Genomic DNA, 18,428 nt, shown 5'->3' with positions numbered 1-18,428 from the left:
AAATCATCAGTGCATTTCGTTCTAAAAAAAAAAAAAGGTAACACTTTACAATAAGGTTTATGAGTTCACATTAGTTAACTACTTTAGTTAATGAACTAAGAATGAATAACACTTCTACAACATTTATTAATCTTAATGTTATTTTCCACATTTACTGATGCATTATTACAATCAAACATTGTGCTAGTTAACATTAGTTAATGCACTGTGAACTAACATGAACTAACACTACCATGATCTAACATAAAGATAAAAAAAAAATACTGTAATAAATGTAATATACATTTTTATATATATATATATATATATATAATTTTTTTTGTTTTGTTTTGTTTTTGTTTTTTTGTTTTTTGCTTTCTCACTATATCTTCTGCTCTAGCATGAAAAATTTAAAATAAATAAATATTATGTGAAAAAAAAACTCCAAACAACATAACTTAAACAAAATTTAAAAAAAAAATGTTTAAATAAAAATGAACTTTAAAAAAAAAAACACTGATGCAAACAACTTCTTAGATGAGCAAACAAGATTATGTATTTTTCCTTCAGTGAATCTCCAAATTTTAAAATTAAATTGTGAACAAAATTCCAGATTCATACGCAATATAACTGCACTAAAATGTATATTAAAAAATGTGTGTGTGTATATATATATATATATATATATATATATATATATATATATATATATATATATATATATATGTATATGTATATACACACACACACACACACACACACACATATACACATGTGTATATATACGCATCCATACATATTGAATTAGGAAAAATACATATGCAAATGCATTTCATTGCACTAATGCAAATAACCACAAATAAACAATCTTCTGTTCTGATAGGGAAATTAAAATAATTATTTAAAATTAAAATGTGACGCCTCATTTGTTTGGAAAGGATAAAGTTCTGCAAAAATGTAAGACTCCATGAACAACGTACAAAATTTCTCATGTATTTTCTATTAAAAAAACATGTACAGATAAATTAGAAAAATACAGAAGGTCTGCACCTTTTTTAAATAAATACATACATGCATACATAGATTTGATACGATAACATTACAGGCATTTATCAAGCAAACTTTAAACTGGTATTAGGGGAGGACGATTATCACTCAAGAGAGAATCTGACTGGACAAAAAAAAACCTGTAGTGCAAGATGAGTCATCAATATTTTTGGTCAACCTTCCCATAAAAGGAAGCTTTTAAGTTCTTACTCATTTCTTATTAAATTCTGCTAAACATTATTTTGTCAGCCTTACACAGTACACTAGAATATAGATAGACCAAAAGCTAAAAAGACAAACTAAAAGCTATAAACACCCACTTCTGATTCATGACTTCAAAAGCAAGAGAGCAGCACAGAACATTCCCATAATCCCCCACAACAAAAAACACGCAGACACAAACAAAGCTCTGAATGTGTGCGGTGGAGCTTTAGATTTCTCTGGCGCACGTCACCGCGCTTTAGGTAAGACATGCATCACGGGAAAGTGCGCGTTTGCGTGTGAGGAGGAGAGAGAGTGAGAAATGTGGAGTGCTGCACTAACCTTCCGCTGAGAGAGGAACAGTACGGCACCACGTGTATTCCTAGAGGCCCTTGTTCTCCTGAAATCTCCACCGTCTTCGTGAGGCTGCTGCTGCTGCTGCACACACACAAGAACAAAACCCATCAGTCACAATATTAAGAAGTCAGACAGCACAACATAAACCCGTGTAAACTCACTGTCTCCTGGCCCTCAGATCTCCCACATGCGCGGGTGCCGAGCCGCCGTACATGTCTGTGTTAGTCAGCTCTCTAGCACATGATCCTGTTTTCCTACATTCCCTGCTGAAATAGTTTCCATGATGTCTGCCTTTCTGACTAATTTTCAAATGTTCCTCTTTTTTTTCACCCTGTTTTCCCCTTTTTCAGCAGTTAATGTTCTTGGCATCTGGTGTGATGATATAGCGGGAGTGTAAGTGGATAACTGTGGACAGAACGGTCCGTTGCACTGCCGCGGCGATCATCCGCCTTTAATCCACAACTAATAGCTCTTCATGGTGGAATATTTGCAGAGTCATACATGAGTGAGTACAGTGAGCTACTGCAGGAGCTGGAAGAAAAGTCCAAGAGAGAAAAAGACAGGCAGAGAGCGACCGACAATGGATTTGAAGTAAACATGACACACCAAATTATCACGAAGCATTTTTTGAAGCAGTAGTTCTGGAAACTGATTGGCCAGTGCAGTATTTCACATTTGGCTGGTTAGTTCCCATTATCCCCTGCTGGTAAATTCTGTAACTACACCATCTGTTCCCAAAAAGCAGCTTTCTCCACTGATTTTTGCAAGCAGCAAATAAATCAAATAAAAAAAAATAATAGTCTTTTTTTCCCACAATGTCATTGTATGGGAAAAAATGTTTAGAATACTATGAGAAAACAAAAAATGTGGCAACACTTTACGATAAGGTGTAATTTGTTACCATTAGTCAATGTATTAACCAACATGAACAAACAATGAACAATACATTTATTACACAGGTTATTCACAGTGCATTAACTAATGTTAACAAAGACAAGTTGTGATTTTAATAATGCATTAGTAAATGCTGAAATTAATAAATGCTGTAGTATCGTTCATTCTTAGTTCATGTTAACTAATGCTGTTAACTAATGAACCTTATTGTAAAGTGTTACCAAAGTGGTTTGTAAATTAATTAAAAAAAAAAAAAAAAAAAAAAAAAACATAACACTGTTTTAAAAGAATTGGGGTCAGTAAGATTTTTTTCTTTTGAATATCAAATATACAGTAAAACCACTATTACTATTTTTTTTTTAAAAATAAATAATAATAATAATAATAATAATAATAATAATAACATTTTATATATATATATATATATATATATATATATATATATATATATATATATATATATATATATATATATTATTATTATTATAATATAATATAATATATAATTATTAATATAATACAAACTTTTTTCATAATACTGTTTGAAAAATTGGGCTGTTAATTATTTATTTTTAGGGCTGTCAGTCGATTTTTTAATCTAATTAATTTATCTAATTACATTTTTAATCTAATTACATGATGTTCTGATTAATCAATCGCAAAATAAATTTGACAGTGAAAATACCTACAAAAGATTATTTAAAGCTATTTTTGTGTTAAATGACAAAGCGTAGAAATAACTGTAGCTGTAGCTTTAGAAATAAATATTTTATTTGATTCAACATAACATTTATTACACATAAAGATTTAGGCTGCACCGGCTTAACATAAACTATGAAACATAAAAGAAGATAATTTTATTAGATTTTAAAAAAATAATAATTTTTTGTTCATATAATAAAAGTCAATGGTAACCAAAACAGCTTTGCTATCAACAGTCTTCAAAATACCTTCTTCTGTGTTCCAAAAAAAAAAAAAACAGGTCTGAAACGACATGAGGGTGAGAAAATAATGACCGAATTAAATTTCTTTGGGGTGAACTAGGTGGTAAATGTCTTTATGAGTCTTTATGAGTTTATGAGAATCGAACGATTCATTCAAACAGCTGATTCAGGAATTCAGTAAATGGCTCACTTTATAAATGGGCCTTTGAATCATTGATTCACATGATTTGTTCAAAATGCAGATTCATTCAGAAACTAAACACCGCTGTGTTGGTCGAAGACACGCAACAATTCTGCTTTGGCTACAAAGGTTATATGCTCTCTGCAGAATTGAGCAAAAACACATAATATTGGGTTTAAAATATAACAATATCAGCTTATTTACTGAACTGTTGTATAAAATCACATTTGTGACCCTGGACGACAAAACCAGTCTTATGTTGCACGGGTTTATTTTTAGCAATAGTTAAAAATACATTGGATGGGTCAAATTTATTGATTTTTTTTTTATGACAAAAATCATTAGGATATTAAGTAAAGATCATGTTCGGAGAAGATATTTTGTAAATTTCCCACCTTAAACATATCAAAACTTAGTTTTTGACTAGTAATATGCATTGCTATGAACTTTATTTGGACAACTTTAAACAATATTTAAACCATCAGATTCCAGATTTTCAAATAGAAAGCAAATATTTTTTCAGCTTTCAGATGATGAAAAATTTTTTCAGCTTTCAGATGATGTAAAAATCTCAATTGCGAGAAATTTACACTTTTGACTGGTTTTGTGGTCCAGGGTCATATTTTAGCTTGTTATAGTGTGGGACAAAATCAGCACTCGTGTCATTTCGCTCTTGCTGCCTGTGTAATATTGTGTGATATGTGATAGAAATTTGAGACAAAACACATACAGGGGCATTTTTTGCACCAATGTCTTGAAATTTAGGGCATAACTGCATTTATGGTGATATGCATCATATTTGTCTACAGTCAGCTGTATGGACTGTAAGATGATGTACAGGTCTGGGGGTGGGGCTAGTGGTTAACTGCGTTAAAATATTTTAAATCGCCTTATTTTTTCATAACTAATTAATTAAAGTGTTAAACTGACAGCCCTATTTAAGTCCTTTTCAAACATCATATATACACAGTAAAATTAGTATAATAAAATATTATTACATACATAAATTAATAACGATTTGACTATATACTTTAATGTATTTTATTTCTGTGATAGCCGTGTCTTCAGTGTCACATGTTCCCCCAGAAATGTTTCTAAATAAATGAATTACTGCTCAAGAAACATTCTTAACATTATCAGTATTGACAGCTGTGTTACTTAATATTGTTGTGGAAACCTTAATCTTTAATCAAATTAATCTCAAGTAAATAAGTAAACAGAACATTTCAGAAAGAACAGCATTCATTTGAAATAAAAATCTTATAACACTATAAATGTCACTTTTGATCAATGTAACCTTGTTAAATAAAAGTAGTAATCTCTTTCAAAAGAAACAAAATCCTACTTCAAACCATTAAATAGTAGTGTATCCTTAAATGTTTTTTAATAAACTATCAAAAACATACTTTAAGATTTCACCAAATGAATGCATAACACAGACATAAGGCTAGAATTGAGAGTGTCAAAAACGAGCCAACTAAAATCTGGAATGAAGCAAATGTCTATCAGAGCACTTTAGTTTATGTGCGTGCCTCTAGTTTAGACTCGCATGTCGTCTGGAAAGGAAAGTGTAACCAAAACTGTCTCTACTGCTGTTATTCATTTATCTTTGCTTATTTTTCAGTTAATGATGAACTAGTAGCACCTAACAGAGAGTGAGTGAGAGCCAGTCTACACTGAGGCAAAAACAATGGTTTGTCCACTTTTTTTCTTTAAAAGATTAGATGTTTGTCAGATGTACTGTAATGTAACAGGCTACCGCTAGCAAGCAGATAACCTTGTCCCCCTAAATACGGATTCACTATTTGGGTATATCCCTATTGCATACTACATACTAACATTACATACATCCCAGAGATATTCCCAAGACAAAGCCTACTGTTGATGATCAGCCCTGAAATAACTTCAAATACAAAAAATGCTCAAATTCAAGGCTAAACTCTCAGAGGGGATTAATTTCAATTTGAATAGTCAAGAAAACTAGAACACTGAGAAGGGGAAAAAAACTAACGGTTTTAAAAAATGAGAAGTGCTGGGGCCACAGAGCTATTCTTACAATGAGGTATATGTCATTATGCCTGAGGAGCAGTAAATGAAAACACTGTCACTGGTAAAATACAAAATCATGAGAAACAAATACACCATAGTGCAGCAATCACAGAGAACAACACTGTTACAATAACCCTAATGTGTTCACTTATAATACTGTTGTTCACCTGTCTATGTTCACCAAGGCTCCATTTATTTGATCAAAAATACAGTAAAAACAGTAATATCCTAAAAATTATTGCAATTTAAAATAATTGATTTCTATTTTTATATATTTTAAAATGTAATTTATTTCTGTGATGGCAACGCTGAATTTTCAGCATCATTACTCCAGTCTTCAGTGTCACATGATCCTTTAGAAATCATGCTAACATACTGATTTGGTGCTCAAGAAATATTTATTATTATCAATGTTGAAAACAGTTGCACCACTCTTGTATTGTTGTAGAGACTGTGAGACGTATCTTTACTTATTTATTTATTTAAATTATTTACATTTTATTTTTTGAATTTTTGATTTTTAAGGAGCAGAAAGTTCAAAAGAACAGCATATATTAGAATAAAGACACATTTTGTACAATTCTAATTGTCTTTTCTGTCACTTCTGTCAATCTGGTATGGAATCACATTTCTGCCACTGAATAAAAAAAAAAAAAAAAAAAAAAAAAAAAAAAAAAAAGGCATAGCAAATTTTTAAATCACACAATTCTGACTTTTTTTTCTCAGAATTGATACAAACTCGCACTTTGGACTTTTCCTCAAAATTGTGAGACATAAACCTGCAATTTTGAGTTATGAAGTCAGAATTGCAAGATATAAACTAGTTTATATCTTGCAGCCTTTTTTTCACAATTCTGACTTTTTTTCTCAGAATTGTGAGATATAAACTCGCAATTGTGAATTATAAAATCGCAAAGGCAGAATTATAAAAGACTGATAGTTTCTCAGAATTGCGAGCTTATATCTCACAATTGTGTGTTATAAAGTCAGAAACCAAAATTTTTATATACTTCAATTCTGACTTTATTTCTCAGAATTGCTAGAGTTTTTTCCTCACAAAAAAAAAAAAAATAAAATAAAAAAAAAAGAATTGTGAGATAAAAAGTCACAATTACCTTTTTTATTTTTTATTCAGTGATGGAAACAGATTTCCATAATTTAGTGAGTCCTTAAATGAAAATATTAATTTCTTAAAAAAAAAAAAAAAATGCAATAGTGTATGTGACGGTTTTCTTTTTTTTAAGAAAAAATGCATTGTAAACACACAACAATATAAGTTTGTGAGTCAGCATACTACTGCTTTAAACATCCATGAATCGTTTAACCATTCATTTAACCATTTTCATTGCAATTTTATTGTAACCGTGGCTCTTTGGTTAAAATGATCGGTCCTCTGTTTGAAGAAATAAAAAAACAATTTCAAGGTAGTTCAGAGGAAATATATAGCAAGATGTATAATGAATAACATCAAAAGCATTAAAAAGAAAGGTTACTTTCTCTCAGCATATTACAATCTGCTGCAATAACCACATAATGATCAGCTGTATTACTTATAATGCCGGTGCTCACGTTACATAAAAGTTTTGAAGGACACACTGTCTCTTTGGACACGCTGCAATGATTTCCAGTCAGGTGTGAGTGAGTATGAGGCGGTAAAATAAAACACTGCAATTTAAAGAATGTGTGGAAAGCCGCTCTTTTCCTGAGGCCTTAAGCTCCAACACTCCCAAACAGGCATCTAGACCAATAATTTACCTGTGCGTGAGGTCTTAATGACTTCAGCAGGCTGACCACACACACAAACAAACATAAATACACTCTTCTCCAGGCTCCTGTTTGACTTTAATTCTTTCATTTTTCCTGAGGTATGTAGTGCAGATTGTGTCTGACTGTGTGTGAGAGTCTATTTGGAGAAAGAGCTGAGACTGTTGAGATGCTAATGCAGGAGAGAGCTGTCTGCCCAGAGCTCAGAGGACTCAACACTGATAAGCTAACCCAGCACAGATAACTCTGTCTGAGAGCAAGAGAGAGAGATGGGGTTTAAACACAATCACCATGAGATGGAAACCACAAACAACAACAACAAAGACGGGCGAAAAAACTGTGGTAAGCATGAGTAAATCCTGTGAAGTGCAGTTTCATCAACTCACCAGAAGTTTCGTTAATCAAGGCCGGCTCAAATAAGAAATTTCAAAGAGGCTCAGCTCCTTAAGGGGGGGCCAGGGAGCCCAGAAATAATTAGTCAAGCTTAAATGAGGGGGGAAAAACTCTCAGCACCCTTCCATCTTACACTTGTGCTCTTTTTTACTCTCCATTTCAAAATGTTGTGTCCTAAATTGCGTACTATACACTATGAACTCATTCCATGCACTATACGTTATGTACTGTATGTTTTTTTTTTGTTTTTTTTTAAGGCACTAGCCCTGCTGTTTAGTCATCTGCTGCCTATCATCTGCCATTTTCGAAAATATTCTTAATGAAAAAGTGACTCACGTAGAAACTCAACTCAAATGAATTTTGTACAGACCAAAGGAGCCACATTATAATCTATCTAATAACCACGCTGTATGATAGGCTTGGTCACTTCAGAGTCCACTTTCAGTCTGACTTCTTTTAAACATGCCGAGACAGATTCTTACCCTGTTCAGCACTGAACTGGCAAGCAATTCCAGCTGCAGTGTTGAACCCATTCCCCATTTAGAGTCTCCGCATTATCCTGTCTTCTCGTGCATTTGTCTTGATTTGATGATTTAGTGTCATTGTAAACCTGCAATATTTGAGAAATCAAAGATTTGGAACAACCAACTGTTCTTGCAGTGCCTGAAAGGGTCATCCCTGTAGCATTCATCAACCTCCTATCGCAGAGTTTCAGTCACCTTAGAGCGGCCCGCCATCCAGTAATCTCAGTGAAAATTGAAGGAATGCTGGCAGTTTAATAGGGTTTGCCATATAATTAAGGAAATTAGCACCAGGAATAGGACAAAGCAGTGACCTTGAAATTTAGGAAATTCTAGAAAATTATAGGATGTTCTCTAATTCTGATCTCCACTGTATATTAAAATAGAAAAGAGTTATTTTAAATTTGAATAATATTTTACAATATTACTGTACTCTCTCTCTCTCTCTCTCTCTCTCTCTCTCTCTCTCTATATATATATATATATATATATATATATATATATACACACACACACACACACACACACACACACACACACACACACACACAGTCATGGCCAAAAATTGCTCCAATTGCAAATGTTTTGGTATTCATGTGTTTTTGTTTGCACTGTAACAACACTAAAAAAAAAAAAAAGGAAAAGTCAAACATAATAAAAATTTCACATAGAACTCAAAAATGGACTGGACAAAATTATTGGCACCTTGTCAAAATTGAAATAAATAATTGCTTTTCAAGTAACAGGTGTGGGCAATATAGTAATTACACTTGCAACCAGTTAAAATGGAGAAAAGTTGACTTTGTGTTGACACTGAGCATGGAGAAAAGAAAGAAGTGTAGAGTTGTCGGTAGACTTGAGAGAAAAAACTATGGAAAAATATGGACAATCTCAAGGCTACAAGTCCATCTCCAGAGATCTTCATGTTCTGGTGTCCACTGTGCACAATATCATCAAGAAAAGGAGGTGGTAGGAGGGTATGGTAGGAGACCCAGGAAGACAACACTGCTGACACAAAGGCATAAAAAGCAAGACTGGAGTTTGCCAAAACTTATGTGACAAAACCACAATCCTTCTGGGAAAATGTACTGTGGACAGAGGAGACAAAAGTAAAGCTTTTTGGTAAAAGACAGCATGGCACTGTTTACAGAAAAAAAAAATGAGAAAAGATCAAGAAAAGATCACAGTCCCTACAGTCAAACATGGTGGAGGTTCAACGATGTTTTGGGGTTTGCTTTGCTGCTTCTAGTACTGGATGCCTTGAGTGTGTGAACGGTATCATGAAATCTGATGATTACCAAAGAACTTTGGGGCGCAATGTAGAGGCCAATGTCAGAAAGCTGCATCTCTACCAGAGGTCATGGGTCTTCCAGCAGGACAATGACTCGAAACACTTCAAAAAGCACTCAGAAATGGTTACAAACAAAAATTCCAGTAGAGCGGTGTAAGAAACCCATTCATGGTTACAGGAAGCGACTGCTTAATAAATTTAATTAAATTAATAAATTTGTCCAGTGCATTTTTTGGGTTCTGTGTGGAATTGTAACAGATTTTACTTTTCTTCCAGGTTTTTGTGTTGTTCCAATGCAAACAAAAAAACACAAAAATAAACATGTGAGTACCAAAACATTTGCAAATGCAATTTTCTAAGAGCAGCATTATATTTTTTGACAGAATTGCAAGGGTGCCGATATTTTTGGCCATAACTGTACATATATATTCATCATCATTATCATTATTATTGTATAATTTTAGCTATTTATTTTTCAATTGCATACAAAAATCTGGTTGACAAAATTAGAATTTTTTTTTTTTTTTTCTCCATTTAGCTTAGTACAGTGCTTGGTACACTGCATCCTGGGATTGCCTTGTCTACAAAGGCTACACAATCCGGCCCAAAAAAAGATATCTCACAAGGCAGTATAATGAAGTTGCCTACCTTTTGGATCTGCCTTACAATAATGCCTGTAGGGGCCGCTTTTTTGGAACTAGGATTTGGAACAGAGCTCAGATCCCTCGTTTCTTTCGTTCATTACCTCACTCCTACTTTTCCTCTTTGGTTAAACATCCTGCATCAATAGGCAAACGAATGAACGGTGAAGAAAGCCTGCCACATCGTCTAAAGATGAGGACAGTGGATGAAAGCATGGCTGTGCAACAGGAAAGGGGCACTTGAGCAGGTGTCCTCTTTATTTACCTGCTCTCTCTTCCATACAGACAGAAGGTACAAAAAAGGGAAATAAAAGGCAGATAGGAATAAAAGAGAGCAAATTACCAAAGCTCTCTCGTCTTTTCAACTCTCCATCTTCAAAGTGCTGAGCTTCAGCAGCTTTGCACAAATAAGAGCTGTGGTTCAGATTAACGGTCTCTCTTGTGATTGTGTATGGGCCGAGTGTGGGCCCGCTTCGCAAGAGTTCCTGGAGAAACATGCGATACTTCTCCTCTCAATAAAGGACTATTTAAATACAGTTGCCGTTTCTTTACGCGTCGGCTTTTGTGTTGCAGATTCGAAATGTCTGATGTAGGTCGGAGAGGACTGAGTAATGGAAAATGTATGTGAAGAGGTATGAACAAGGCTGCGTGTTTACCTGTGAGTGTTTAACCCAGAGTAAAGCTCCCCTACAGGGTTGAAATAATCCTCCTATTCAGAAGGACTTTAATTCGGCCTCACAATCAGGGATCCAGTCACTCAACGGGGATGCAGAAAGCACCGCATGTACAATCACGCTCTCAGTCTCCAGCGGCTAATACGCCAGACTCACAGCATTAAAAGATGACTAATGTTAAACCCGTTTACCTTCGGAATGAATAGAGGGGCTGGTAAAACTTACTTAAACAGCACTTTGCAAATACAAAGGTAATTGGCAGGCTACTTTAGAGAAACACTTTGTCTTAACTGTTACACAGAAATGTTCAAAATCATTTTCAACTTGATGTCTAAAGCATGTACCACATCTGTCCCACGCATCTGTCGCACTTACGCGAACACTCTAACAATGGAGATCCATGGAACAAATTTGTCTAAGTTGTCTAAATCCTCTTTTTGAGATGGGATTATTTTATCTAGGTGGAGGAATGTCTAAGTTATAGGTGGAGTTTTCAGTTTTACAAGTCAGTACAGATTAGTACATGCAAGACATTTTTTCCACTAGGATGAGAATAGGATGCCAAAGATGCTGTCAAAAGACATTAAAGTGATAGTTCACACAAAGATGAAATAATCCTTTTTTGCCTTATTTCCATACAATATGACTGGTTGGAGACCTGTCAGGCTCCAAAACAAGTTAAAATGAGCACCATAAATGTGGTTCATCAGACTGGCTTTTCACTGTTTTTCCTAGTCATAGGAAAAAACATGATTTGAAGTATTTCCGCAATAGCTCTAAAATTGTGCTTTCAGAGCCTTAAATATGTGTTGTGCCAGTTTTGACGTCAATAACAATGACATATATTAAGTGACGTGAGTCACTGGTGTCAAACTAAACAATCTTGATGCAACATGCTGTATTTGGATGAACATGACTTAGATTTGAGAGCTATGACTGAGAGGAAATGAACTATAACTATTACATGGCTCCAGAAGATTTCAAGTGTAAAGCACAACAGTCCCAGTTACTATTAACTTCCACCGGATTGAAAAGAACAGCATAAAAATTCCAAATTAACTAAGACAAATTATAAATCCAGAATACAATGACATTCTAATTTATTTAACAGTTCTTTCTGGTTCCCAAATCTGATTGGCTGAAAGCCTTTTCCAGGCCTGCAATATTCCAGTGATAACAGCACTATTCATTTCACTGTTTGTATCAGTCCGCGAGTGTCACGGCAAACGCACAAATCCACTATCATTTCTTTAAATAATACTGTTTGTGTATCATGGTATGTAGTTTTAAGAGTTTTTAGGCAAGAATGTAGAAGTTCAGACTTCAAATATGTGGTTTGTTATTTAAAACGTCTATTTGATAATTTCCTTTGATGTTTTCAGAGAGGTGAGCTCCAGGGCCTACTTTTATGATGGCTAATATTGTTTATTAAATATTATTAGTCAATAAATAATATTTGATATAAATAATAGTAGTATTTAATCATAGTATTTAGTATTGAGAAACTGTGTGTTCCTGACAGTGATTTTAGTTACATTATTCCACCATTACTTAGTGACGAGACTATTTTTATGAGTGAGTCAGCAGTAAAGACTTTTACATTAAAAGAGACTGAAACGCGGTTGTAAACAAGGAAGTTGTTTTTACTTTCAACAACACCTTGTAAGACACAGCCAACAAATGCACTGAGGTGTCATCGGAAATCACCCTTAACAGATAAAAAGGATAGGAACGACAAAGGTATTTCTCTTAGCAGACATTCAAACTAATGTTTTATTGTGAATATGAGATTCAGCTGAAAAATGAATGTTGTATAAGATGCAGGTAATCACATTTGTTTAGTCCATCTCTCTCTCACAATACTCCACATAATACAGTGAGCTTTTAATACAGTAATACAATAAGCTTTCTATGAAGCAATGCAACGTTCCTTTGTTAGTTCTTTCCTTTATTAGTTCTAAAGTGACATTTCCAAAATAGTAATGGAGGCTTGGGCTCAGCTGTATTTAAGTGTCAAACTGAGATTTGAATCTGTGGCAGAAAGTAGTTGTTTGCACAAAAAAGGCTTTTTAAAGACATCCGATGTTGTCTTTTTTTTTTTTTTTTTAATTTACTCACTTGTGCCGTCAAACTGTTGTATAAATGCAATATCACAATCATAGATGTGCATTATGGCTGTATATCAGCACACCGTTTACACCTATGGGCGAATCACAGCCGTGCTGATATAAAGCCATGTTGCACGATTACGAGTGTGATACTGCTCATTTAGTATGCCATTCTAAATGTCATAAACCCAACACAGTCTCGTCTCTTAAAAAATAAAGGTTCTTTATTGGCATCAGCAGTTCCACAGAACCTTTCCATTCCACAATAGGTAGAAAACGGTTCTTCAAATTTTTTAAATGTTTGTCAGACTAAGAAAAAATGAGTTTAGGAACTGTTCGCTAAAAGGTTCTTTGGGGAACCCAAAATTGTATTTCTATTGCATTTCTGCAGGATAGTGCAGGATTTCGTAACTATGTTACGTTTTGGGGAACTCATGAATCCATACATTTTCATATGGACAGCTAACACTCCACTGACCGTTATGTTAAGGGGTGGAGCTTCATGCTTACTTTTTCAAAAAAAAAAAAGCTTGTTTCTGTATAAATCACATCACATGACTTCACACACAAAATCACCATTTCACAAAACTGTTATGCTTTCTGATAAGATCAGCTGCATAAACCTCCAATATAACTTTCAGAAACATCTACAAACCTTTAGGCCAACAAACTTTAAAATACCCCAATCTGGGATAGTCTGAGATTCACATTCTGAAGTATAAGTCTCCTGATTGAGCCACAGGATGTATCTAAGCTGCTCACTGCCATGCTGTCAGTCAGACGCTTAAGCTCAGAATGGGGCTCTTAGCACACCTCCCATCACAGTCATCATCATACCGTCGTATCGATCTGACGCGGCGCTGACACCGTCACAATGCGGCTCTAATCCACTACGATACTGACCGCTGAGCCCCAGATTACCAGCACCACCTCTTTTCATTACTTCAATTACCTTTCACTTGAGAACAGCTCTCGGTTAATTGATTCAAGAGAGACTGCATGCTTTCTATTAGAAAATCTTAAGCACCCAGGTATAATCTTGTGGCAGAAACTAATACAAGGCAAATCTTTGATACTGCTGTTTATCTTAGCTGAAATTAAAGCCCTAGAGGCGGCGTGTCTGAAATGTTATCCCGCAGACTGAATCGAGATCAGTTAAGAGGAAATGCGGAGTTAGACGCAGGAGTCGGGCTCAACGCTGATGGGGTTAGAGTTTAAGATTTTCACACTGTCTCTCTGATAAAGCGGATGGTTATCAGTGGGTGTGTGTGTGATTGGCAGAGGGTGATGAGAGGATGATGATAAACGGGTGTCAGTGTGAAAGAGGCCCGAGGGGTTGACAGCAGGGAGTCAACGGCACAATGGCACAGCAGATAAGAGCACACAGATGAGTCTGCGGCCCCTCAGAACGACTACACAGAGACAGACAGACAGACAGAGGAAGGAAGAGAAGGGAAAACAGATGAAGAAAAGGGGAAAAGGAACAAAGGTGGAGAAGTGAAGTGCTTATGGAGAAGGGGCCACAGTGGCAGATGCCAATGACACAATAAGATGATAAAGTAATGGGAGATGGAAACACAACAGACAGAGGTGCAGAAAGGCCAAATGAGACACATAAACAAAGGAAATATAAAACTGTCTGAGAGAAACCAAGAGACTGAGGAGGGGAAAAAAGATAAAGACTGAGATGGTAGCTTCAGACAGACTGATAATAAAAAGATGGAGAGCGTTTCAGAACACTGGAGCTGGGCGAAATATATTGAATACTGACAGATTTTGCAGATGATAGAGTAAGCAAAAAAAATGTCCATTAAGTTTCCTACTGAGTGTTCTGTTTCAATGGATTCATTGAAAACTGTGACTCAAAACTGTGCTTCCATTAATTACTGTATTGGAATCATTCAAATAAGTGACAGTAAAGACATTTCTATCATGACAACTCTTTGAAGATTTTAGGATGGTAATGGATATAACAATGTTAAAGTATTTGGTGTATAAGCTGCTGAATTGCTGTTGTTGTAGATTATTCCTGCTGCTGCAAAGCAAGTACAGTAGCTACTGCCAATACATACGTAGATACGGTGCTGTGAGTATTTAAGACATACTGCTGCTGCACAAATGGCATATATAATAACCCGTAGCAGATCTATATAGGTGGAGCTGGGGAGGTGGTTTCAGAGGAGCTCCGAAAATGCACTGTGAACTTCTCTAGTGAATGCTAACCAGCCATTTAAATGTAAAGCAGCAAGCTCATTGGCTACAAATGCAACATGAATCAATCGGCTTGTGCCAAGTAGTGGTGAGCATAAGAGACTCCTCCCAAACTTTTGAATAGTAGCATACGGTTAAAAGTGCTTAAAAGGAGAACTTCCAGAACAACAATTTACAAATAATTTACTCACCCCCTTGTCATCCACGATGTTCATGTTTTTCCTTCATCAGTCATAAAGAAATTGTTTTTTGAGGAAAACATTTCAGCATTTTTCTCCATATAATGGACCGATATGGTGCTGATATTGAACTTCCAAAATGCAGTTTAAATGCGGCTTCAAACGATCCCAAATGCGGTTGTAAATGATCCTAGCCGAGGAAGAAGGGTCTTATAGCATAACGAAAATAATACAACTTATATACTTTTTAATGTCAAACGCTTGTCTTGTCTTACTCTGTCTGGACTGTTTTTGTTCCGGTTCATGACAGTTAGGGTATGTCGAAAAACTCCCATCTCTTGTTCTCCCTCAACTTCAAAATAGTCCTAAATCGCTGTTTTATCTTTTTTGTTAAGGGTGTTTGATCTTCTTTGCATGTTCACTTTGCAAAGACTGGGTCGGTACTTCTGCAGCAATGTAGGGTGATTTTGAAATGATTTTTGAAGTTGAGGGAGAAAATACGATCAGAGTTTTTCGACATACCCTAACTGTCTTGAGCCAGAATTCACAGAGCTCAAGGACTGCAAGGCAAGACGAGGGTTTGAGAATAAAAATTATTTAAATTGTATTTTTTAAATGTAAATAACCGATCGTTTTGCTAGATAAGCCTTCTTCCTTGGCTGGGATCGTTTGAAGCTGCATTTAAACTGCCTTTTGGAAGTTCAAAATCGGGGCACCATATCAGTCCATTATATGGGGAAAAACGCTGAAATGTTTTCCTCAAAAAAATAAATTCTTTACGACTGAAGAAAGAAAGACATGAACATCGTGGATGACAAGGGGGTGAGTAAATTATTTGTAAACTGTTGGAGACAAACAAAGACAAATACAGAGAAAAAAAAAAAATCTGACCTACTTTATTTTTGTACTTGCGTGTATTTTTTTTTTTTTAAATAAACCCTGATTTCAATAATTATTTCAAGTAATTCACACTTTTAAATGAAAAACTTCAACAGTACAAATCTAGTTTAAAAGTGTTTACCGTCATAAAAAGGTTGAAAAATAGATTTTTTAGCTATATTGTTTAGCCCCACAGCACACACAGAAAGTCTATGCCTAGCTTATACACACTGCTAATAATACACAAAGTATAACTTAACTTAATTGGCCTCATTTCTACCTGCAGTCCAAGTGTATTGAAACCACATGCTTCATCAGAAATCATCTGTATGTGGAAATTACACTTCTTTTTTTTTTTTTTTTTTTTTTTTTTTTTTACCTCTTCCTGTTTTCCAGTTGACAATACAAGCCTATTCACACTGGGCATCAACAATGACACGCAAGCAGTAAATTTCATGGTAAATCATTCATAAAACAATTCTTACATAAACGGTCACACTGAATTCAAAGCAACAATTTATGTAAGAACAGTTGTACCAATGATTTACATAGAAATTCTTTATTTTGGTGTTTCAGGAATGAGGAGGAACAGTTTCGTCATTTTCTCACAACAAACAAAACAATGCATCCCTATAGACTCCATTCACAGAGTGAAAATTCACCCAGCAACTTTTCATTCAGCAGAAATGATCAATAGATAAAAGCTTTTGGGTCATGAACCAAGGATTATATTATATTATATTATAATATATTATATTACATCATTATAAACTATTATTTTTATTACAACATTTTAAGACTATTTATATTGTACTGTTATGTTTTTATTATGGTAATATGGTCAGTTCAAACTCTTTTCCGCACAAGTTCCAATATTATAAAAAAAATTCTCATTTTGTGTTTCACGGAAGAAAGAAACTCATATGCGTTTGAAACGACATGAGGGTGAGTGAACTATTTCCTTTAAGGTGGCCAACCATAAAGCCACTGAACACTTTCTTGGAATTACACATTCCTACAACCTATAAATGTTATTAGCAAAGTACTGTCCGTACTTATGGCTTTCAATTTCTATATTCAAAGTGCAAGTGATAATTCATTTTTTCCCTCTCAATTTCAAGGATCATTTGCCGAGAGCAGAAAGCATACAGCATTCCTCACAGTGATGGCACAGCCGGTTGCTATGGTGAGAGGCTGGTAGAGAAGTCATGCTGTGAGGATGTGACCCTATCAACCCTCCTTACTGTCCGTCTGTGCTCTGAATGTGTTTAGGGGAATATTTGACTCCCTCACAATATCCATTCTATGCAAACAGGAGATTGTGAACAAAGACAAAACCATAAAGGAATAGTTTAGCCAAAAATGAAAATTCTGTCATTAAATACTCACCCTCATGTCGTTTCAAACCCGTAAGACCTTCGTTCATCTTTGGAACACAAATTACAATATTTTTCATGACAGAAAGTGTCCTACCACATTCAGCAAGGTACCAAGAACATCGACAAAATGGTCCATGTGACATCAGTGGTTCAACTGTCATTTTATAATGCTATGTGATTATGTTTTGTGTGCAAAAAAACTAAAATAACTTTCAGAGAGATAAAAAAAAAATTCAAATTAGTAATAACCTGCCAGCAGTGATGACTGTTTATAGACAAGTATTTTACTAAAGCTTGGACAATATGGCTACTAAGGGAACAAAAGTAAAATAAAAATAGACAAACAATAAAATGTTTTGTTTTGTAAATGGATAGATTAACTTAAAGAAAGCTTGGCATTCACACCACTGTGGTCCTGTGTGATGTGTGTTTGAGTGTGTGTTGTTGGTAAATAGAAACAGAGAGTGCATCAGAAGTGTTGATCAGAGGTATTGAAGGCCAAGAGTGAGCCCAGACTCTAATGTTCAGTGGCGCTTTGGGATTCAGAGGAGGTTGGCGAGAGAGTCTCTAATCCCAGACTGGCTCATTAGTCATCTCTCTCCTTGATTAATGCATGTGTTTGTTTGTGTTGTGTGAGCCCTTCCCCTCTGCTTTCTGAAGCTGCTTAATGAATAATCATTTTATATGCAAGTGCCACAAAGCCTTGATCTTCTCAATGAGAAGCAGGAAAATTGGG

The 18,428-nt window shown here is 34.9% G+C and overlaps 1 protein-coding gene across 1 annotated transcript in view; it reads right to left on the bottom strand.

The window, feature by feature from the left end:
• pard3bb (par-3 family cell polarity regulator beta b) overlaps positions 1 to 18,428 on the bottom strand; it is a 386,633-nt gene that overhangs the window by 251,626 nt on the left and 116,579 nt on the right. Inside the window, 1 exon segment of the mRNA XM_051118598.1 lies at positions 1,570 to 1,665. Within this exon segment, the coding sequence (XP_050974555.1) occupies positions 1,570 to 1,665 (96 nt within the window).

Source organism: Labeo rohita, chromosome 9 (genome assembly GCF_022985175.1).
Source record: "Labeo rohita strain BAU-BD-2019 chromosome 9, IGBB_LRoh.1.0, whole genome shotgun sequence".
Taxonomy (NCBI): Eukaryota; Metazoa; Chordata; class Actinopteri; order Cypriniformes; family Cyprinidae; genus Labeo; species Labeo rohita.
Note: the sequence above shows the minus strand (reverse complement) of the source record. Positions and strands in the feature narration are given on the sequence as shown.